General features: G+C 48.3%; 1 protein-coding gene and 1 long non-coding RNA gene across 2 annotated transcripts in view; both read left to right on the plus strand.

Moving 5' to 3' along the window:
• The window catches only part of LOC310845270, a 112,814-nt gene that overhangs the window by 84,895 nt on the left and 3,901 nt on the right, over positions 1-24,018 (plus strand). The window lies entirely within an intron of this gene.
• Positions 1-24,018, plus strand: part of R3HCC1L (R3H domain and coiled-coil containing 1 like) — a 34,153-nt gene that overhangs the window by 8,708 nt on the left and 1,427 nt on the right. Inside the window, 5 exon segments of the mRNA XM_083740041.1 lie at positions 9,399-11,173; positions 19,119-19,294; positions 19,712-19,782; positions 19,921-20,016; positions 21,071-21,211. Of these exon segments, the coding sequence (XP_083596167.1) occupies positions 9,399-11,173; positions 19,119-19,294; positions 19,712-19,782; positions 19,921-20,016; positions 21,071-21,211 (2,259 nt within the window).

A 24,018-nucleotide genomic window follows, 5' to 3' on the forward strand; every position in this document is an offset into this window, starting at 1 on the left:
CTTAAAAAACAAACAGAACAAAACAAATCTCTGCAGAGGCTGATGCGGTAGCCATGGCCTAGCTAGGCTTCCTGCAGCACAGGGCAGGGTGCTTGAAATAATAATTTTCAAAAGCCCTGCTGGTCCAGGCGAATGGCCCATCTACTCCAACATCCTGTTCTCACAGTGACCAACCAGATGCCTGTGGGAAATCTGCAAGCAGGAGCCAAGTGCAAGCGCACTCTCCTCTCCTGTTTCCATAATTCAGAAGCATTACTGCCTCCAGCCGTGGAGACAGAGCCTACCTGCCATGGCTAGTAGCCATTGACAGCCACATCCTCAATGAATTTGTTCAATCCTCTTTTAAAGGAGGTTGCTATCACTGTGTGAGTCCGTCCCATAGTTTAAATATATGTTGATGAGGCCAAGTGTTCATCTAGTCCAGCATGCTGTTTCTAAGTGTGGCCACCCAGTTTCTTCTGGGGCACCTGCAAGCCCAGGCGTCAAGGCCTCAGCTCTTCCCCATTCTTTAAGGTCCCCAAGTGGCAGTGATTCAGGGGCATGTTGCCTCTAAAGCTGTAAATTCCATTTAGCAATCCTGGTGAAATAGCTGCTGACGGACTTCCTCCTACTCCTCTGAAATTTCTCTAATCTCCTTTTGAAGCCCTCTAAGCCAGTGGTCATCACTATGTCCTTTGTGGCAGTCAATTTCCAGTTAATTATGCGTTGGGTGAATAAGAGCTTCCTTTTGTGTGTCCTGAATCTACTGCTAATTAGTTTTAATTGTGTGATCTGAGTTCTTGTGTTGTCAGAGAGGGAGGAAATATTCACTTTCTCCCTACCATTTGCATTTTAAAGGGTGGCCGAACCCCCTTTTAGCATGACCCTCAGGGGTCCCCTCCAACTCTGCAATTCTATGATTCTGTGTCTCCACTCTTAAGTTGTCCTTCTCTGTACCTTTTTCAGCTCGACAGTATCATTTTAGAGATGGAGTAACCTGGGCTGTACAGCTTTGCCATCCTGTGAGCTGGATTTCATTTGATTGCCTGGAAAGGGCAGCTTGACAAATGCTCTTGCTTTCACACGTGACACAACAAGCACAACTGCTGTGTGTACATTGATGTTACGCTAGTATTTCCAAGTAATAAATGAATGTTGCATACCATCAGGATGGGTCTGGGAACTTGGGGCAGGGCTCCCAAATCTATCTCCACATTTTATGTGATGTCCACACTGTGTACATGTCCATCAGTGTACGTCTAATAGGTGTATTTGCCGCATAAAGGGTAGACGTTCCTATAGAGGGTGCAACAAGGAGAACCAGAGGTGCTTGAAAAGGCTACAAATTCTGACTTCCGTAGGGTTTTAATGGGAGGCACGACCGGCTGTGGCTCTTCAGACCATAGCAAGGTGCAGGTTGTGCTGCTTTGTGATGAGAGATGGTGGCAGGGCTGTCTCAGCACAGATGATGGACGACTCTCCAGTCAGATGAGCAGTGGTGGGGTGGGAGGAGATAGACAGATAAGCCGTTTTCAGGAAGGCTTACAATTTGCAGGCTAAGTTTGGGCTATCTGAAAGTGTTGGCTCTGCACAAGACTTGTTGCATCAGTGGAGTGTAGGTCAGGGAAAGCCAACCTCCTTGTTCTCAGGACTACTCTATTCCTTGGACTGTACGTTGTCCAGAGCTGGAACAACCTGACCTCATGCCTGTCCAGATTCTGTAGTTAATTTGGCTTTGTAGATGCGGATAGCATGTGATCAGATGATACAGGATTATTAATAGGGAATGGGAACTGGAGCTGATTCTTTTAATAATAATAATAATAATAATAATAATAATAATAATAATAATATACCCTGCCCATCTGGCTGGGTTTCCCCAGCCACTCTGGGCAGCTCCCAACAGAATATTAAAATAGAATCAAACATTAAAAACTTTCCTAAACAAGTGGCAGGTTGGCAGTGAAACAGACGTAGACTCAATGCTTCTTTTTCCTGATGAGTAAAGCTGTGTGGTTTTCTTTCTAACAATGCAGTTTAAAATTTGGTAGCATTATTGGACCTTATTAAGTTGCTTTGGGGGCCAGAGGCAGGCTGCCAGTTAGCTATTCCTGGTCTAGGTGATGGGAGGGTCACTAATACTGTTGATTTAAAAAAAAAATTGACTCTGTTCCAGAGCCCCCACTCCTTAAAATACGTATTGTATTCTTTGGGGTTTTTGTTTCCAGACTTCCTGGTACTGAGTCTTGAGCTCTCGGATGCATTGCAGTCACGTCTTTTCTTTATCTCCATGATCATCAGGCCTAAAAAGCATTGAAGAGAACCTGAGACCCCCTTTGTTTCAGCAACTGTGACTGTAAGGAAGCACTGGAATCAGCAAATGTCAGCAGCTCTAAGATAATAAATGTCCCCAGATTCACTTTGCCATCTTGATGTTGGAATATGGCTGGCCTGAGAGCAAGCCCAGTAGACTTTCAATCCTAAAAGCCGCCATTATGTTTTTAGGTGGGGAACTCTGCCTTTCTTCTTTCAGCCCTCCCATCTTCACTTTTCTGGGGCTCTTATGGCCTCTTTGGTTAAATGTTTGGGTTTCCGCAAGGCTGCCTCTGCTCTGCAGGGTGCCCGGTTCTGTGTCTGCCACCCAAATGGTTTTTCCAACGTGGTTATGAGCAGGGCTTTTGTGTGGCGTTGCCCCTACCTAGCAGTAGCAGGCTTTGTTGCCATGAGAGACCCCCAGAGCACCCAGTTAGCTGAGCACAGCTCCTTGTTCACAGTGGGTGTGGCTGTTCGGAAAGAAATAGATTATATTTTGTGCTGAAAAATGACTCCTCTGGGCTGAAGCTGTCTTAATGATACGTTCTTTTCTCACCGAGTCAATAAAGATGAAGGGGACTATTCTGCAGGTGAAATTAGCTTATTGGAGAATGGAAAAGTTCCAAGAGCTCTGCCTGCTTCTTGGTGAGGAAATGGATTGGTCTCTTTGCTAGACTCCTTACAGTCTGTGTAAAAAGTTTGCCCCCGGGTGCAGGGGATAATGTTTTAGCAGCTTGACTACCTGAACCTGTGCTAACTTGTGCGGCGTGAAAACCATTTTGTTCACCATCTAGGGAATCCTCGCTGTCCTTCTAGTTTTCTGAAGAGTTGGTTAGGCTGCACATCAGGCATGAGGACACTGTGACCTTCCAGATGTTGTTAGTCTCTGATCAGCCCCAGATGCATGGCTGATGGTCAGGGATGATTGGAGTGGTAGTCCAACAGCATCTGGAGGGCCCCATCTCTGCTTTAGAGTGAAGGTCCTGTGCAACTCAGGAGACAGCAGAAAAGGACCGTGTCCACCATCTTTGTCACTGTGTCTACTAGCAGTTTGATCCGACACCTGTCCAACAAGAATTTGAGCACAAGTTGCCTTCAAGTGTAGAGCAGGCACCTTGCCCTGTGAATGCTCTCTTGGTTCTAGGGCTGGACAATATCTGGTTTTCAACACTGCAATATATCACCAGCTAAACATCACGATATAGCACTGATATATGTGTCTGAAATAAGGCAAGAGCTCTGGCTTTTTCCTGCATCGTGATTTTTGCATAGTGCACGCACACGCACACATCATGATTTGCAATATATTGCCAGGTCTGAAATTATGAAACTGATATCACGATATGGACTTCAAACTAGTTTTGGAAGATCGATCAATATATCACCCAGCCCTACTTAGTTCCCACCTAAGGTTGAGTCAGCAGACAGTGAAGACAACTGTGGGAACAGGTGAAGTAAGAGCCTCGTGCTGCATTCTGGGTACAACAGTTTGCCCCAAATCCCGGGCACTGCATTTCAACCATGGCAGAATCTCACTGGAGTAGAGACTGGCGTTTGGCAAGGGTTCCCATTACCAGTACGATCAGTGACTATTTGGTGCAAGGCCCACTTTTTTTTAACCCCTTAGATGTGTGCACTTGCGATGGAATGAAGCAGATTGAAGTGCAGGCAGATGGAAGGTGCGGCATGAATGATCCGACCGCCATGCCTGTGTTTTCATTTGGGGGTGTTTTCTTCCATTGCCCTGTCTGAGACTTCAGCGTGGCTCTCTGGCGGCGTTCCTGCCCCTCCAGGCTCTGGGCTGTACATACTGCCTGCTTGGCTGGGGAGGGATCTGTTTTCAATTCAAATCAGCAGAGGGGAGAAGAAAGGGGAGAGAGAAGCAGGGGCGGGGAAGGTGAGCGGAGCCTAATGCACCGGAGGTGCCTCGGAAATGAGAACCTTGGATGAATTCCTGGCCCTATTGATTGGTATACAGTTTATGCATCCTGACATTCATAATCTTGGTCTGCTTCTGATGGTCCAGATTAATGGGCCCAGGGGCTGTCCATCCGTCACTTCCCATTAATTACTAGAGAGGTGTTTTTCCAGTGATTTACCTGACAGTGGGCCATGATGAATACCCCTAAACGGAGTGGGCAGTGATTAATCTTGCGGCCACACCCTTCCCCAACTCTTCCTTTCCCCCACAACCACAGGACAGACCCCCGAGCCATCCGTCTCCATAAATGTGGCCTGATGCATATTTATAGGGGCCTGGGGCCTGGCAGATAGCAGCCTTGCTGTTTGTGCCAAAGCTTATGAAAAATAAATCTCTCTGGCAAGAGGGGGGCCGCAAGTACCTGGGGCCTCAGGGTGGTGGTTAGCCTTGAAGGCTGTGTGGTCTGGGGTTTGAGGAAAGGGTCAAGGGGGCTTGAGCGAGAGGAAGAGAACGTGGCCTAGCAGCCATCAATAGGTCTGTGAGCCAGGATTCCTGGACTGCGCTCCTGCTGTTGAGAAAGAAGTAGGCGCCGTTGGTGATTAGAGCACCGATGCAGGGCTCATGGAGGGCAGTATGGCCTAGTGGGCTCGTGTGTGTGCCGCACACTTGCTCCTGACACTAGATCAGCTGAAATGGAAGCCCTACAAGCCAGGATTTCCACGTGCGTTTCACAGCCCTGTTCCTAATAGGCTGCATGTGTGAACTTGGCCAGTCATGTAGTTTTCCCACTTGCAGAATGCACGTGAGACCCTTTACCAAAGTGGCATGAGGCTGAGTGCCTGTTTTCAGTGTGGCTTGTGCTATCTGCGAGTGTAGAAAACTGCATTGTGCTCCCAAAGGAACAAGTTGTCCTGGTAGGAGGAAAGCCTGTGCATTTTGGTTTTTGCTGTCCCTTACATTTCTGAAACACTGAGCATGTGGGGTGCTGGCTGGTCTTTGATAGAGGCAGAGGTCCTGGGGATTCTGTCTCTACCTGCTCTGTCTAAGCAAGCACAGAAGGGCCAGCGCATCACTGATCCTGCGTTGGTAACATCAAGTGGTGTTCTAGTTGGTGAGTGGCAAGGGAGCAAAAATGTGGGGGTTCTTGCACTACATGTTAGGCTTATTTCTAGCACTTCTGAATGCTTCTGATCCTCTCGGTATCTTTTGAAGCTTCGGGTTGGTAGCAGCTGGGCTGACTAAGGCCAAACCTAGACATTCACCTCCATAGGTACAAGAGCACTCCTTCCTCTTGCTAGTCCTAATAACCAGCTTTCTCCATAACTCATTTATCCCTTACTAGCGTAACTAGTAGTTAGACCCCTCATGCACATGTAAGATGGGCTTGGCGTGGCAGCAGTCATTCCCATAAGCCTCATAGTCTGATGGGCTTCTCTTATCTGAAGTGAGAGAAGAGATGGGGCGTGAATCTCCTTAGTTGTCACTTGAGTGTGTCTATTGAGGTGGGGGATTGGGTGTCACCGTACATTAAACGGGGCAGGTTCAGCATATAGGTTTCACAGGAAGGTGTGTGGAGGTGACTAGAGAGTGTCAGTAGGAAGGGGAAGATAGGACAAAGCCGATCTTGTTGCAGACATGTGATATGTTCACGGCAACATCTTTTGCTGCTGCTTTATTAATGTGTGGACCTTAATTTAATACAGCACACGCTATATATTTTCAGAAGTTTAGCTAACAGGAGATACAACGTGTTTAGCATATTCTGTAGATCTCTGGTTTGCAGAAGCTTAAATCTGTCCCTTAGGTGCTTGGCGGTTTAGGATTTATATGCTGCACTTATTGCATATCCATGGGAATGCAATTGCAAGGAGGAGATGGCACACCACAGCCCCCTCCCCTTGCCATTAGGGGTGGGGGAAGAGTGTACAAAGCAACACTCTGGCCTTCTTATCTAAGCACTGGAGACTTTGATGAGTGTCTGTATCATTTCCGCCTGGAGGCAGCAAGATTGGGACTTAGCAGGGGTTTGGTGTTGTTTTGCATTAGGAAGCAGGACGGGCTGCTTCCTGGATCAGCTGAAAGCCTAGGTTCCCGTCCAGATGGATGCAGGCAAATGGGTCATCATAGACTCTTTAAATTTCACCCAAATCTCTGGGTGTTCAAAGTTTGCACGCAACCTTGGTGGCTTGGACTCCTCATGTTGTTATTTATTTCTCCTTAACAGTTCTGGATCCAGAATTTGGGAGGTCTTTGGGCAAGACAACTTGGCCAAACTATCTGTCCACCTACCCCAGCAACTGTCTGCACTGAGTGATAATAGCTCTCCAGGGTCTCAGACAGAGGTCTTTCTCACCATCTGCTGCCTTATCCTTTTTTTAAAGGATGCCAGGGATCAGACTAGATATCTTCTGCATGTAATGCATGTGCGCTGCCACTGAGCATTGGTTTTTCAGCTTCTTCTAGATTTAACACAGGACCTCTCATTCCCTGAGCAAGAATAATACCTCTAGATTTTACCTACCTTTAATACCTCTAGATCAGAGGGAGGCAACATGGTGCCCTCCAGGTGTTGATGGACTAGCCAGCTGGCCAGTGATCAAGGATGATGGGAATTGTAGTCCAGTAACATATGCAGAGCATCATAGTGGGTACCTCTCCTAGAGACCTCTGCTTGCTGGGTTCTTTCACACAGCTTCTGTACTTTCTGGTGCTCTATGCAAAATAAGAATGGCCACGTTCTTAGGCAATGGGCATTTTGCATTTCTTGGGATCGCAGCAAAAATCTTCCCTTGTCACCCTCTAGGGCTAACCTTGCTTCCGAACATTAATTGCCCAGAAATGCGTCCTATCTTACTAATTAGATAAGAACAGCTCCCCCCCCCCCGTGTGTTAATCTGTCTTGCCAGCTAATGCCCAGTTTATTAAAAGTGAGATGAAGTTAGCATCTGGACTTCACCTTATTAGGGGACCTAGCTGTGGATTTGGCTTGTTAATTTGAGGGGAGACGTATGGAAGAGATGGCTTGGCTTGACTAATCTTGATAGTGGATCTCCACCCCCACCCAAAAGATAGAGAAGGCCATTGCCAATTCTGTGGGGCATGGATTAGGAAGTCTGAGTGTAAAAGAAAGGCCTGGAGCAGGGGTTCCATAGATCATCCATGGTCTATGAACTCCATTCAGGTGGACCATGGTGTGTCTGTGGTTTTTGGATTGAATACAGGAAATGGCACATCCTTAAATTAAATATGTTGATTTTAAGTGTATTTTAATTATCTTTTATTTCTTATATTGTATTTTATTATAGTGCAGTTTTAATTCTGTGGAATTAAAATTGTAATACCATAAAATACAATGCCGTAGAAATAAAAGAAGCAATTAAAAGCATACTTAAAAAGCAGACAGCAACTAGCACATCAACTGCTATGGCAGGCCAAAAAAACAAGCAAACCCATTAAGTGGTTCTGCAAGACTCTCAGCAGTTTTCAAGTGGTCCATAGGGGGGTGGATGGTTTGGGAACCATTGGTCCGTCCGACCCCCATCCCTACCCTGCCCCAGCTGAGAGACTGGGAGGTAACTGTTGCAAGTGTAGGCTAAAACTACATTATTATTATTTTGACTTGTTTTGCTTGTTCAGTCCTGTACTTAACACTGTCCAGTAGACATGGATAAGTTGGACACGGAAACAGTCAAATTGAGAGGATGGCTCTGGCATTTTAAAGGCAGCAATCTCTTTTCTAGCTTTCATGCACTTTGAAGTGCTCTGAGTCAACGACAAGCACTGCTGTGGTTCTCTGTGCCGGATTGAGGCAAAGCCGATAAAAGCCTTAGAGCATCTTGGTTAGGGCTTGAAGCATCTGGGGTCAGGATGCTGATGTGCAGGTGGGAGCTTGCTTCTACCAGTTTCTTGGAAATAGCAAGGTAGCTGTAGGTCTAGCATATGAAAAAGCCATGTAACATTAGATCTCTCTCACATCCAGAGCAAAGTCACCGTGACTTCCTGGGACATGGTTGCCCTGCTTTCTAGAGAGCTGCTTCTGAAAGTGTTTAGGGGGAGAGTGAAAGCCACAAAGAGGGCCGGGTGCCATTAAATCCTAGTGCGAGGCACATAAGAGACGCATGGGTAGTTCCTCGAGCCAAAAGAATAATCAAAACACAGAGTAATAGCGGGTATATAGAGCTTTTTAGGAAGAATGTTTGATTCCAGGTGTAGCTCTGTTTAAGGAAATAACAAATCAATAAAGCTGCCTCGGTTTTAGAAGTTCCACACCGTTATGAAATTACTGGTGCTTGGAGCATGTTTTTAGTCCTCATGGTTGCAAAGAGAAGTTTGGAAACACGTTGGCAAAGATTGTAGAGGGGAGAGGCTACACAAGGTTGTCAAATGTCAGTGGATAGTATTTCAGCTCCCCCTTCCTGCTCTATAACTGGCTACATCAGTGGTTCTCAAAGAGTGTGGCAGGAGAGGATTGCAAGTGTCGTGGGGAAAACCAAGGACAATCAAAGAAACATTTAAACATTTCAATGTTATATAGTATAGTACAAGTATAATATCAAAATAATATTTTTTATTTGAAGAATATAGATAGATATCTTTTCCAAATGAGAGCAGGAGCCTCAAGTGATACTAATGACATTCCTAGTTGTGTTTTCCAGTGTTTCTTACTTTCAAAAATTTGGCATGGCACGAGCAAATTTTTGTTATTAAAGTGTGAACCAGAGAAAAAACTTTGAGACCCTCTGGGCTGCATCCCAATTCCCAACTCTGTCTTTGTGCCTTTCTGCCTCACATGCCTCAACCCTAGCCAACTCCTGTACCATTTTTCTTTTAAGTTGAAAGAGATCTGGTACAATCACTGAAAATTTGAATCATGAAAGCAAAATAAAGTAAGACAAAACAGCTGTACCCTGCGCTTAGAATGCAGCCATGGTTATGAGGCTATTGTAACTGTGCATAACTGAATGCCCAAATCCACCCGTCCTTTGGCCAGGAAATGAGTTACTGATCTAGTTCCACCTCTGCCTTCCCCTGGCTGTAGACTATTTCTGCTCTGTAAAAGGCAGCAGGTGGGACACAGATTGTGCTGCTGTTTCCAGGTTATCCTCCCCTCCCTGCTTCCCCAAACACCTACGTGGGGCTACATTGCTCTGCTGCTCACTCGACTGATTGCTTTCCTCTCTTACAGATCTTGGCAGCACTATGCAGCCAGATATGGAGAGGACTCGGATACGGCCCAAGAAGCCAGACAAGGCCCTGTACGTCCCCAGAGCTCTACGCGAGACGGCCGGCTCAAAAACCAGCACCTCATTAGCCACCAGACACGGGAGCGAGGGGAGCCTCTCCTGCTCCTCAGGGAAGGAGATCACCAAAGGATGTGAGGGAAGGCCGAGTCCCAGAGCTGGGAGAGGCCTGTTTCACGAGGACCGGGATGGAGTGGATGCGCCCAGAGAACCAAGAGGAACCTCATCCCAAGGCGGGAGCTATAGCAGTGCCTTCTGCACAAGGCCAAAGGCTCGGAAAGAGTCCCAGCAGAAGGCTGAGTCACACAGACTGCCCGCTTCCTCCAGCTTCCTAGCCACAACTCCCTCTGCACTGCCCAACCGTCAGGCAGAGTCCTGCACTGCCCTCTCTCATACTAATCTATTGTGGAGGATGGCCGAGCTCCAGCTTCAGCCAAGGCGTAACGAGGTAGACTGCTCTTGGGAGGAGCAGCACGTGTGTCCGTCAGCAGAGCAGGATGCTTTCTCTTTGCAAAGGACTCCCCACACTGGCGTGAGCAAGCAGGCAGGAACACTCCTCACAGACCAGGTAGGGCTGAGTGAAGGGAGTGTGCAGACATCCAGTAGCGAGAGGCTCTCGGATGAGGGAGAGGTGGGTGACGGTGGCCTGTTGGCCAGCAGGGAAAGCACAATAGCGCCTGCGAGCCAAGGTGACTCAGAACCAGCTGGAGTAAGTGAGGGTGATGTGTCTAGAAGTTTAGCTGAGGGGGTTCCAGGTGGCCCAGGGGCACATGAGGATTGCCTCTTGGCATGTGCAGGTGAGGGAGTGTCTGATCCAACAGATGCAGGCAAGGGAAACACATTGGTTTGCCCTGAGACAGTTGAGCCTGGTAGACGTGAAGGCACTGATAAGAGCAACTCCAATCCGACAGAGATGAGTGACGGTAGCATGTTGGACTATACAGCCAATAAAGTTCCAGATCAGACAGAACCAAAGGAAGGCAGTGGCATCAAAGACGCAAACAGGAGCGTCGCTGCTAAGGCAGAAGCCAACAAGCAGAGCACGCTAGAGCATGGCGAGGAGAATGAGAGTAGCGTGCCCAGTCATGCAGTTGAACACATGTCTGATCAGATTGGAGTGAGCTTTGATAATGTGTCTGGAAACAGGGATGAGAGCCCTTTAATTGAGGCAGGTGGTTCAGGGGTGGCTGCAGGCTGTAACTGTTCAGATAGTGACTATGGGACAAAGGACTGTCACCCCAGTTGTGTCTTGGAGGATGAAGTGGGGCAAGGGTGTGGCAGGGAACACGAGGAGGGAGGCAGCATTTCCCATCACACCTGTCGGTACAAAGGCGATGTCTCTGGGGCTGAGGCTGCACCGGCAACAGGAGAAGCGACTTTGGGCGTGGGAGAGCAAAGCACTGAAGGAAGGGAGGCTGCTGGCCAGTCACTGGGATGTGCCTCAAAGAAGGCGGCGTGCAGTGCAGAGAGAGTCATGGAGGGAGCAGGAGCTCTCTCAGGGGACACCTCAGTGCAAAAGCCAAGCCATGGGGATGTGGGCATGAGGTGGTGGCATCCGTCTGAAGCCAAGGCAGGCGAAGAAGCTGGATGGAGCGAGGAGCCTGCTGGAACCAGCATTGATCCAGCAACCGGCAATGAGGATGACGGCGTGGCAGATGAGAGCTGGGATGCTCTGTTTAATGACGATGGTGACTGCCTGGATCCGCATTTACTGGCGGGGGTGAGTACTCTCTGTGGACTTTTCCTGGAGCTGGGTGTCATGAGACATGGTGGCGGGAGATATTTGCATGTTGGGAGCATGTGACACAGCCGGTTTACGGAGAATGCATTTTTAGTTTTGAGGTCCTGTATGGCTGGCTGAGCTGGTGTGTCTGCAATGCCTTTAATCTGTAGATGCGCTTTATTCCTCGCCTTCTCTTTCTCCTTCAATCTCAATATTTATCCGATGCCCTTTCCCAGAAGGTCATACCATAAGCAAGAGATTTAAAATTTTCTGTTGGAAAATCCAAACCTCTATTCTTGGAGTAAACGGATTTTTACACACACACACCCCAGTTTAAATCTGTAGGTTGTCCTGATTTCAGTTTTTAGATTCCATTTATTGAAACATTTCCATTCTTTTGGAGGGAGAGGAGAGAGAAGCCACATTGGGTCTCTGTATCTACAGGGACGGGAAACTGGTGATGAGCAGAGACAGAGAGCCCGAGTTCTACTCTGTTTTTTGAGCATTTAGTACAGATGGCCTGCACACTTTGAAGCTTTTCACCAGAGGCATGGGAGCTACTAAGTTGTTTCTTTATGAAGTCATGATGAGAGTGAGAGGGTTTGGAGAAAGCTTTTGCAAAGTTAACGCATGATAATGACACTTTCTGGGTTGAGCCAATTTCTTTCCCCTTTGATGATTGTGGGGAGATGGTCGCATGTATTCTGTCATGAGGCTAGAGGAGGACTCAAAAGAAACACCACGAACGGCTTAGTAGTCCGTGGAAGTCTCCAACAGAAGTGGTGCTTGAGAAATCATTAAAGAAGAGGAGCACAGCAATTGGCTTGAGAACTCCCCAACACCTTGAACTCCGCAACGCATGCCAAACTCTCTTGGCTGACTGGATATAATAAAATGCATAAAATAAGGCAGGCGGAAGTTCCTCTGCATGACGGCTGCGTTGCTACGAAGCAGAGCCTTCATGATGACCACGAGGCGTGCAGAGACGTACCGTGAAGTTTCATGGAAATGGCAGGTTTTTAATTGGCTCTGGCTTGTTAGCATATCGCCCTGCAAGAATAGCGCGAAATGTGTTGCGATGAGTAGCTCAGCACGGGGAGCGTGCAGCCTTGCCTTCCGTTTATGAGGAAAGCACTGTGTCGGCTGGATGGCTGAGAGCCCCTTATTAAAGCTTAAATCAATACCATAAACCCTGTACTTTTGGAGTGACACAATAGTACCTAAAGTAACAAAGTGTCCTAATATTGCTGCGATGTGCATTCAGGCCTGCTTAGGAGCCGGGGGTTGATCTGAATGGATTCGGCTTGCTAATAGCTCCGGCGAACCATTGAAATTAACTAAGCAGGCTCATTACCAAGGGTTAGCTCATAAACCATCCTAAACTCCTGGTAATGGAAGCTGTTAAAACTCCATGGGGGCAGCTTTTACAGGAAGTAGCTTTGGGTTCACTGCTGCTTATTCCAGTCAGTTAACGGCAAGGAAATTAAATCTCCCTTTCTGGCAGGTGACCGGCCAGTTGAAAGTGAGGCTGGATCGTGCAATCGGTGCACAGGCTACCCATTGTGCCTCTGTGCAGAAGTGACAGCACACCAAGCAGAACTTGTCTTAATAGGTGCTGAAGGTGCAGCACAAACAGAATTGCCTCCAAACCGATTTTGCTACACATGTGTGGCTCAGTGTCTGTATGGTGCTGGTCTTGCACATCAAGGTGCATAGATAACCTCCACCTACTCCCAGGCTCATATAAACGAATCCTTCTGCAAAGGAAAATTTGCAGGGTTTACTGGATGTTCACATGTTTCTGCAGCTAAGATGCTCGGGATACTGCTGGGTGGAAATGTTTGTATCCTGAAAGTCACAAGGAAAGCGGGTGTGGTGAGGAAGGAATCTAGATGATCTACTTTAGGTCTGCTTTCCTTCTTCTGTAAGGCTGGATCTGCTGCACTGGTGTCGCCAGAGGGAGAGCAGTAGGGCAATAGCATGGCTGGGCTTGGACAGAAGTGGAGGGGCAACCAGGGGATGAGTCCTGTGGCCAGAGAGCTTCTCTGTGCTGTCGCCTCCGATCCCAAAGGCCTGACCGCATGGATGCGTGCCTAGTTGTGGGCATGACCTATTTGTAGCATTGTGAATTCTGCATTATGAAATCGCTTTGCTTTGTTTAAACAAACTCTGCGCCTGCTTTCATCAGAGAGCTGATACCAGTAAACTGCCTGCATTAGAAAGCACTAATTTTAGAAAAGTCAGGGATAATTTCCTTTCAATTATCTCACAAGTAACCACTTGGAGGAAGGTGTAGACTGCAGAGTTGAGAGAATGAAGGTGAGGTCTCGGGAGTCGATACTCTGGCGAAAGGCTCAGTGTTGCATTAGGGCAGGCTAAGGGAATGACTTAGGCTCTCTAGGGCGGGGTGAGGGGGTCTTAATGGGGTTTACATATTTCTTAAACACAATTGCAGCTGCCTCTTTTGTAGCAGTGCCACGCTCGGAGAACCCCAGAATTTCCATTTGCCACAGTGAGGAATGAACTTGAGCAGTTGGCTTTTAGCCATTTAAAAAAAAAAAAAAATGGAGACGCAATTTTGTTTTGTACTTGCGGGCAAAAAACCCCAAAAAAGTAGATGGAGTGGTGATGCAGAATATCATGTAATAATTGTGGAGGCATTGATTTCCCCAGCCTGATGTCCTTCAGATGCTTAGAACTACAACTCCTTTAAGCCTCAGCCAGCGCAAGCATACTGGCTGGTGGAAGCTGTAGTTCAAAACCTTTGTGGAGCAAAAGTCCATACTGCAGTTCCTTTGTGGAGCGCCGTGTCCATACTGCAGTTCGTTTCAGCAGTCTCTTTTCACTGTACTAGATCAAACCTTTGACTCTCCACCCACAGTCAGAGGCAATAAAGCTTCAGAATAAACTGCAGGAGGGGAGAGCGTTCTTGTGCTTGGGTTTCCCATGGGCATCTGGTTGGCCTCTGTGAGAAGAGGATGCTGGACTAAATGGGCCATTGGCCTGATCCAGGAGGCTCTTTTTATGTTCTTAAGTATATTCATTTCCCTCCTAGAATTGTAGTTTGGGCTTTTCATATTTATCTTAATGAACACCGGGCTTGTCATATTTATCTTAATGAGCACTGAACTACGTGTGATCGCACAAATATGCTCACATATATTTTTCACCCAGTCCATTTATCAGCTTTGATTCCTCCCGGCCCTAAAAAGCTGAGAACCTTGTGAAATAGCTGGACTCTCTAGAATCACATAGTTCCGACACAAGATTTACTGTCTGCTAAGAAAAATGAGTTGATATAGCTGAAGAATGCCCTGGCAAATGGGCACAGTGCTGGAAATTCACCTTGAGGAAGAAAAGAGTTCTGATAATGAAAGAGAGAAGGCGGGACGATGGCTGGGACAAGGGACAGCATGAGACTTTTGTCAAGACCAATTACACAAAAGCTTGTATCGCTTTAATGAGGTACAAGATTTTGTGTGGATAAGGCAGGACTTGGGTTGCCTACAGTGACAGATTCTGGGATGTGGTGTGAGCTGTGTTCCTCCTTGTGTGAATATCAGCAGCAGAATTTGTGGGTGATGCCGGCCAATATCTCTAATGGAGGGTCCATCCACATTAGCAATTTCTCCTGAGCGTTTAATAATATTTACTTTGGGACATGCCCCTGCTTTGGGTCAACTTGCACCTGTCCTGCAGTAAATTGTTCCCTGGAGTGTTTTTAAAATACTACAGTAAGATCCTGTCCTTGGTGAAAATGCTTCTCCTTTAAACTATGAATGTCCCCAGAGTCCGGGTATCAGAAGATCTTCGGGCGCTGGAGAAATGTGGCAGTGAAAATTCACAGGCAAGATTCCTGCAAAGCTCAGACTCTGGCTTCCTTTCTGCAGCTCCAGCCTAGTGACTGTGCTGATGCAGATATGCACATATCTATATCCTCCTGCTTGTGTTTTAAGAAAAGAAGAATATGGTGAGATAAAAATGGAAGGAGGGGGAAAACAGCTTGTGACTATATAAAGCTGTTCCTCTGCTATTGCTTTCCCTGGTGAAAAACTTACTCTAGTTTCTCATACCAAGGTCAGTATAACTCATTTCGTTGCATAGGAGGAGTGTTGCGCTGAGATTCGGGTGTGTGGAAGTGGGATTTAGAATGAGAGCGATCAGATCTTGGCATACACAAAAGAGGGTGCTTTGCATGAGTTGATGTTATGGCTTGTGTGTCGGTGCTGAGCTGCAGGTGAGATGTGTTTGCTTAATTCTCTGTGTGTAAGAGTGGCAGCGTTGGGAGTAAATGCTTCAGTGAAGGCTTGCCTGGGGATCAGGGGAAGGGCTTATGTTCAGGCCCTGTGCAGATCTTTGAGAGTTGCCTTCTTCTGACACAGGCCTTGGGCATTTCCTCACTACCTAGAAACCACTGCTGCTGGTTCCTGTTTGGGAATCTGCGAAGCCTTTTTGGAACACCCTGTTTTCAATGACTGGGGGGGGGGGGTGGTCTTGCTCTGGGGCCGGGCCCTTGATCCTCGTGGCCCTGAAGTCTAGAGTCGATTCTTTCATTTTCATTTCACAAAGTTGGAAGGGACCACCAAAAGGCTATTCGATCCATCCCTCCTGTTTCTTTTGGTCCAGTCCAACCTGTCTCCCTTCACTCAAAAGAAGAAGAAGAAGAAAATATGATCCTTCCCAAATCAGAACGAAAACTTTAACATGCAATGGAAAATGTGAAAATAATTCATTCTGTTGTTTTGAAGGCCATTACTTGTCTAGTTTGGGTGCCCAGCACTGACCAGCAACCCAGCTGTCCTTGCAGACTGAGCACCCGAGAGACCAATGCGTGTGCCGTGTGATGTGCTTTTTTCAGTCTTCGGCGGAAAATATGCCATAGCTGGTAATACAGTGTTTCTGGGAGGATTACTTTTGGCTAAACTGGCCAATTCTGTTGGAGAGATTGTAACTAGCCAGCCCTGTCTGCAAAAGGGAGGAGTGTGCTAGCGCAGGCTGTCATGGTACACACATTTCTGCCTCTTGCCTTACACGCTTTTATCTCTATAAGGCTCCTCCGGCCTCTGCCACTGTGCTTCACTCTCCCCCCGCCGCATGTTGACTGTCTTCTCAGTCTCAAAAGCTGAGCGAGCGAGCGAGCGAGAGTCAGCGCAGCAGCGTGGATAAATCTTTGGAGAGCGTTGAGCCGTGGCAGACAGTCTTCATTTCCTGTGTCCTCTTGCTCCTTGCTGCCTGTGCATCCGCCGGCAGAAGCTTTCCCAGCACAGGACAACATCTGAACATTAGCGATCTCTGGGAAGGAGACTGCGAGCAGGAGGCTGGGACTGTGTTAATGCGGCACGAGGGCGCACGGTTCCTGTAAGCAACCCAAGACAGGAAGCCCATTAATGGGCTCGCTTTTTCCCTGCGCGAACCATTGCAAGCATATTTGTAAGAATGCGGTGCCGTGTTCCCCGCTAAACATGCGTGCGCTTTGTCGCTGCAGAGCAGGCTGACATCAGTCAAGCCTGAAGTTGTGTGCAGAGACAAGCAGGCTTTGTGGGCAGGTTTGTACATGTTGTGCATTGTTCATGGATGGTCACCATGCTTGTGAGGCAGGCAGCTCCTGGCCCTCAGTGTGCTTTCTGCTGCACCCAGTGGTTTGTGAAGGTCAGGGGTGCTCATGCAGTGTGCTCTCCATCGTCTCTGAAGATCTGCCATGCCATTTAATGTTATGAGAGGCTGCTCCCTCAAGCATTTCTTGGCCAGCTCCCCCTGCAACCAAGTGTAGTTCGCTTAGGTTCCTTAATGATCAAGTTAATAGCTTGGATCCTGTTAAATCCACCGAGGCACACACTCCATCCTGTCCCTCTTGCTGCAGATCCACCTCTTCCTCCCTGATTCGCCAGCTCGTTCTTCCGTGCTCCACCCACCCACAAATTCACTTTCCCGAAGAAATTATCTGAATTGCTGTCTTTTATTGACCGAAGTAGCTGGAATTTATAGACTTTCCCTGTACAGCCGTGGCTTCTGTTGGTACAGGTACTTGGGGAAGCAGACAGAGTCTGGCTGAATTATAGACTCCCTTGCCCACAGGATGTGCGCGGAGCTGTGCCGCTTAGGGACCTAGCACAAGTGCGTTTCCCTAGGAGAGCTGCATCCAGCTTTCAGTCTCCCAGCAGCTATGATGGTTGACTTTGGGGGTAAAGGTTTGCCAAGGCACATGTATGGAGGGGAGCTGAGTGGTCAGGCTAAGCAATTCAGTGAAGGGTCATTGTTCATTAGGCCATGATGTTGCAGACCTGGAGACATGAGATCTGCCAGCATTTTGCGGTGTTCCCAGAGGCCTGAGTCTCTTCCCTTCCTGCTTTTGCAAGGGAAGGAGCCGTGTTTGCATTTTGGCTTTTGGTTCTTGCAAATCCTCCAAGGTGGTTTACAGTTGTTAAAATCTCGCTGCAGTTAAAACTAGTAAGCATTTAAAAAGCCAAAATAAAACATCCAGAATAGGATATACACTAAAATCCAGATGAAATAAAACCTTCTTAACTGCCCATCTAAAAGACAATGTCCTCCACAATTGGAACTGCTTGTAAACAAAGAAGTTGACCCTGAGTTTGCTTATTTTCTCATCCCTCCCAATCCATTTCCCTTTTGTGATGTGTCTTGAGTGCAGAGAAATCTTTGTTTAGCGACTTATAAGCTGTTCTGGGAGCTTTTTATAGCCAAAGAATGGGATGAAAATAAAAGCTCTAAATAAATAAATGCACATATGTTGTCAGTGGAATACAAAACAGGGCCTCGGAAGATGACTACAACTGATGGGCAAGTTCATGTGAGGGGAGGCAAGCCTTCATATATCCTGGCCCAAAGCCATTTAGGGCTTTATTGATAATAACCAGCTCCTTGAATTGGGTCTGAAAATGAATTGAAAGCCGGTGCAATTTAAACAAGGCCAGTGTAATATGGCCAGAAAAGCAGACACCAGACATTATTCTGGCTTCAGCATTTTGCACCAGCTGTGGTTTCTGAAAAGTTTTCAAGGGCAACCTCACATCTAGAGTGTGTTAATAAACGCAGCGTAATTTGTTTCCCTTAGGAGCAGTGTGAGATCAGCCTGCTTCATTCTCCCGCTCTCTTCTTTGATTTTGGGGTGCAGGTGTGCACAGCATCCCAGGAGCCGGGTCCCAGCACACCTGTCTCCTCCCTGAGCCTGTCTTAAAAAGAATAAAAAATCTCTGGCTGCTGTCTATCGTTATTCCCAACTGTTCCGCAATTCATATATTTTTCTGGCCCAGAGTTTACTGGGGCAATAGCTATCGCAAGTAAAACATGGGTCCAGGTCTTCTCCCACCTGTGTCTGAACCCAATCACCCCTTTTATTTCTGTCCCACACTTCTTCTAGCTTCACCTGCTTAGCCATGGGGAGTGGAGGCTGCCACGCCTGCTCTGTAAGCTGGGTTTTGCAGCTTCCTTGGTTTGGGTACCGCCAACGCCCTTCCACGGAGTGCGGAGCAGGCAGGAAGACAGCTGCTGGGGAACTGGGCGCCCACTCCAGCTTCCTCCCCTGAAAAGAACGAGGGAGCCTGGCGAAACGGTTAATGGGGAAAGTATGCAAGCAGCAGGAGGCACCTGATCAATAACTCCCAATCTCCCGTGGGCCATCAATCCTTCTCCGCAACACGAGCCCACGGCTTCATCAATCAGCCAGCGCACCCGCTCCAGGGCTGCCAGAAGGGCTCAGGGGCTGAGATGCACCACGGTGCTCAGCAGTCAGAGGCAGCGCCTGGCTGTCGTTTCAAAGGTGGTGTGGGGGGGATCAGGATGAGCTCCCTGAAATGGCATTGGGGTGGGGGTCCACCGGTGGCCTGGGCTGCTTTGGGGGAAGGGGCAAGAGGCCGAGGGCCTTGCACTGCTGCTGCTACAGCTCGCCACCCCTCACTGCTTTCCTCTCTCCTCCCTCCAGCTTTCTCCCCACAGACCACACCCTGCGGGGCTACAGGAGCCACGCTTTGACTACTACAACTACACCCCGGCTGACCTGGACTTGAGTGACTCTGAGCTGCCCCACGTCATTGAGATCTACGACTTCCCAGCGGAGTTTCGCACTGAGGATCTGCTGCGCGTCTTCTGCATCTACCAGTGAGCCATTTGTCCCCGTTGTGTTGGACTAGAGGACCCTTGTTGCTCCTTCCAACTCTGCGATTCTATGTCCCATGTCACACCTTCTCCTTGGGTGTGGATCACCCCCAGCAGGCAGGGCTGGGGGTGATGGCTCTCTTCACCTAGAGCTTTCCCTTCCATGGCCTCCTGACTTCTCTGAGTCCTTAGACCTGGATCCAGATGTGCCCCCTGGCTCAGAGATGCAAAGGCCAGTCTTGTTCCAAAGATGCCCCGGCATGCTCTGGCATCACTACCCACCAGGCATCCTTCCAACTCTCCCTAGCCCTGCACCCCCTCTTGAGCTCCCCCCAGGACTGCACACAATTGCTATTTTCTTCCTCTGAACACCCCCACAAGAACCCTGGTGTCCCCATATTTCTCTTTTCTGCTCTCCAGGAAGAAAGGCTTGGACATTAAATGGGTGGATGACACACACGCCCTGGGGATCTTCTCCAGCCCCATCACAGGTGAGGCTTGCTTTTGAGCAGGGCTTGACCGGGCAACAGGAAGCGGCTGTCTTGCTACCTGGTGGGGATGGCCTGTCTAATGCATTCACTGCGAAGGGAGTCTACTTCCCCGTATGATACCTGCTCCTCTTCTCGCAGCCCGAGATGCTCTCAGCACCAAGCACCTGATGGTGAAAACCCGTCCGCTGTCCCAGGCCACGCGAGCCGCAAAGACCAAGGCCCGAGCCTTTTCTGGTGAGTCCAGAAGAGAGAGATTAAGTGCCTGGGATGCTGAGCATCTTCCAGCCTGTAGCTCATAGCTGCACTACCTTGCAGAGATTATCCCAGATCATTGTAGGTAGCCATAGTAGTAGGACTTCAACAGCCCCACCCACCCACCTGCTCCTCTCTGCTCCTCTCAGATCCTGATGAGCACTGGTTCTTCAGCACAACTGCTTATGAAACCTGGTCTGCTGGAAGTCTCTCTCACATGAACATTGGGCTTCCCAGATCCTACAACCACCTTTCCAGGGAAGCAGCTGCAGTTTAAAGCAGTGGAAGTTCTCCTGCTAGCACCGAACAGGGCTTGTTAACTGTAACAGTGGAATCAAAAAAATGGGTTGCCCCCCTTTGGGTTCCTCCTGGCTGCCCTAGTCCCTGAGCACCCTTGCATCTCATCGGGGCTGAGAATAACAAGAAGTCTGGTTGGCTTCCTAGGGCAACGCCTAGGGAATTGAAAAGGTGCATTTAAAAAAAAGTAACAAAATTAATATTGAAGGTAGAATCTGCAACACGGTTTACAAAAAAGTGCAGAAAATTAAACAAATATTAAAATCGTCAATAGAAGATAACATTAGAAGCAGATATTTAAAACAATTCGAAACGTTCCGGTGTCACATGGCCTGTTTGCAATGTAGCTTTGTGGGTGTGTGACACACAGGAGAGAAGAGTCAGGCAGGCAACAGTGCAGCCCTGCATACCCCATCCAGCCAGTGTTTCCCACACACTCACTGCCGCCCCATTGCTCCCACGTGTCTCTTGCCCATGGCAGATCCCTTTGACAGCTGCTTCCACTCCCGTTTTCCTGACCATTAGAGGTGCTCTCAGCTCCTCTGCTATCCTCCTTTGTATGTGATAGAGGGCAGCACCAAGGCTGTGGGTGATGCTCTTCCCTGCCTTATCTCTTTTCCTTTAATATGTGCTTTTGGAAAAGGACTCATCTGCTGATGTAAATACTCTCATCTTCCAGCAATGGGAGTCCTGACTCTGAGCACTGAGACTGTTCTCTTCCCTCTGCCAATTCCTCTAGAATTCCTGCAGCCAGCCAAAGAGCGCCCCGAGACCTCAGCCGCTCTGGCCAGGAGACTGGTGACAGGCGCCCTGGGCGTGCGGAGCAACCAAAGCAAGGCCGAGCGGGAAGCTGAACGCAGGCAGCTGCAAGCAGCCCGAGGTAAGCCTAAGGGTGCGGGGAAAGACGTGAACTGACGCTGTTGTGTTGTAGAGGCAGGAAGTGTGTTGGAGACGGAGGTGGCCCAGGCTGCGGTGCTGTGGAGTGCAGGCGAGGGATGCTGGGGGATTTCTCGATGTCTCCGCCTCAGGCCTCCCTGCTCTCACTCACTACCCACGTCCTGGGAGTCTCTGGGGAGTCTGGCTCTCTGCTTCCAGGCAGGGTTGCAAGTAAGCTACACCAACCACGTGCTCGCTCACTCTCCTTGCTGTCACACAGACAGCTCTGCCTGCCTGAGGACCTGAGGGAGTCTGTTAGGCAGCCAATGTCTAGGTCATGGAAACATACAGGGATACAGGAGAGGGGATCACCCTTGGTGTCAGGTTGCATTCTGGGAAAGGGTTCCCTCGTAGCCCTCCCCTCTCCTTCCACTTTCTGCTGCTAAGGCAGAACGGTGTTGTGCATCCTCTGCACAACAAAGGGGGAACCAGGTGGCCTGGCTGGGGAAAGGGGTTGTTTCCCCCTTTCCCCACCGCTACCAGCTTTCTCCAGGGCAACAGGAGACCCATGGTCAGATGAGCTGCCACCTCAGCCATGCTGCTGTCCTGGGCTTATTGTATCCATTAAGGGCCCTGTCTCTTCCCAGGGCGATGGCAGCTGGCTCTCTGCCTGTGCTTCAGCTGCACCAGCTAGATAACAGCGGTGGAGCATGCCCGCCTAGCTGTTTGCCATACTTGTTTGGAAACTGTAATGAGATCAGTGAGGTCCTTTCAGATTCCCCACATGTCTGTTATTTCCTGTTAGGACTGGGAGGGCTCTATTGGGTAGCAGGGGCTGGCCACTGCAGAGCATCTTGCAGGAGCCTGAGGATGCTATGCTCCTGTCCTACAGCTGTCAGTTGCATCTTCAGCATCCTTTGTTAAGAAAGGAGTAGTTAGGGAGTACCTTGTCTGTCCAGGTACCAGCTCCCAATGTCCTAGTCCTCTGGGTTGGGATATTTTGACATCTCCAGTCTTCATGGGAATCCACAAAGCTCCCACTCTCCCCAGTGGTTGCCCAAACTAAAATTCACACACATGTTGTACCTATGGTGTATGGCCCATAACACTGATGGATATGTGACTTTTGATTCGGCCGAGTATTTGTCCTAGGGGTAGCAGTAGGTGGAACCAAGGATCACAGACTTGGCTCAGAAGTGGAGGAGTTTTATGGAAGATACAACTGGATTGAATTGGGGTGGGGAGGGTGTGAAAGGGTTAGTTGGTACTGAAAGTCACAGGCAAGGGCTCCCTCTGGGCTGAGTTGATTCTATTACGTCAGTAAAGTCTTTTGTATATAGTGGAACCTGACAGTAGGCCTATGGGCCTTGCAGGGCAGGTAGTCTAGAAGATGTTCAGATCTGTCTTGTATTCCAGATTGGCAGGTTGGGCAAAGGAGCTGGCAGCTCTTTGGTTCCCATGTTCATTTTCAGTTTATCCAGAGCCTCTGATTTTGTTGCAGGATTATATGCTGTAGGGAGACAAGGACCTTTTATTTCTTTTGAGAGCCACATTCTCTTGGGGATGATCTGTTGGGGACTGTGTGCCAGCAGTGGAGGCAGCCTGACCCAAAAGTGGGGAGCACCACTTCTATCTCTATCTCTATCTCTATCTCTATCTCTATCTCTATCTCTATCTCTCTATCTCTCTTTCTCTCTTTCTCTCTCTTTCTCTTTCTCTTTCTCTTTCTCTTTCTCTTTCTCTTTCTCTTTCTCTTTCTCTTTCTTTCATTCTCTCCCACTTTTCTCTTTCTGCCACTTTCTTTCCTCCTGGTCCTCCTGCCCCACCTTGCCATCTGCTTCAGACACATGCATTCCTTGGGCTGCTGGCTACTCACCCCTGCCCTAAAATGTGGAAGGAAGAAGAGATTTCAGGGAAGTGGGATGAGGCAGGGCCTCTCATTGAAGCAGGTGGAGGATGGGGGCAGAGCTGATGGATCATGCCCCCTAGAGACGGTCAAAGATTGGGCTTGAAGAGGGAAGCTGAATAGCCTCTGATCTCAAAGAAGCACACCGTACATCCTAGAGAGGTCAAGTTAGGCTCTGCCTTTTAAAAAAAAATCCTGCTGCTCTTTTTGAAACAAAATGCAGTATTTTAAGCTTGCAAAGACCCTTCAGGCAGCAGTGAAAATCAGGAGAAGAGGGTGCAGGTAATTAACAATGCAAATATTTTAGTCGCTGTAGGTATATGTCTTTAACAACAAGCTTTTTGCACATTAAAAAAAAGTGTTGATAGTTGTTTGTCAGTTCAGGTGATAAATTTCCCCGTGATTTTCCTGTTTCTAATATAGCCTCTTTTCCCCCCCTACACCTGCTCCTCTCCAGCCCCCACTCCACACACCCCCAAACCCGGCCCCTTCTTATGGAGTTTTCTGAGGAAGCTTCTCTCATACAATGACTCTATTACCTTCTGTCATTCTTTTTGAAACTGGAGTATGAGCATGGATTACTCTGGGTCTCTCTGACATTCCCAGCATAATCAGAAGCTGTTAAAAATTGTTTTTCTTCATAGCTTTCACTTTAGCATTTTGAATAGGATCTGAATCCAATAATCACTGCAGCGTTTCCACCGCTATTACCCCTGCCAATGATGGCGTGTGCCCTGTGAACACAGCATTTTGGACTAATTCCTGCAACAGATTTCTCATTGTATACATATGATGTCCAGGTTACTGTAGCCTCGTTCAGCCCAGGCCTCCCCCTGCTCTCATATTTTTACTGTACTGTCCTTGCAGATGTCCTCTTTGTGACCACATTAGAGTAGTGATTCTTT

Source organism: Podarcis gaigeae (assembly GCF_964106915.1).
Source record: "Podarcis gaigeae genome assembly, chromosome: 5".
Classification (NCBI taxonomy): Eukaryota; Metazoa; Chordata; class Lepidosauria; order Squamata; family Lacertidae; genus Podarcis; species Podarcis gaigeae.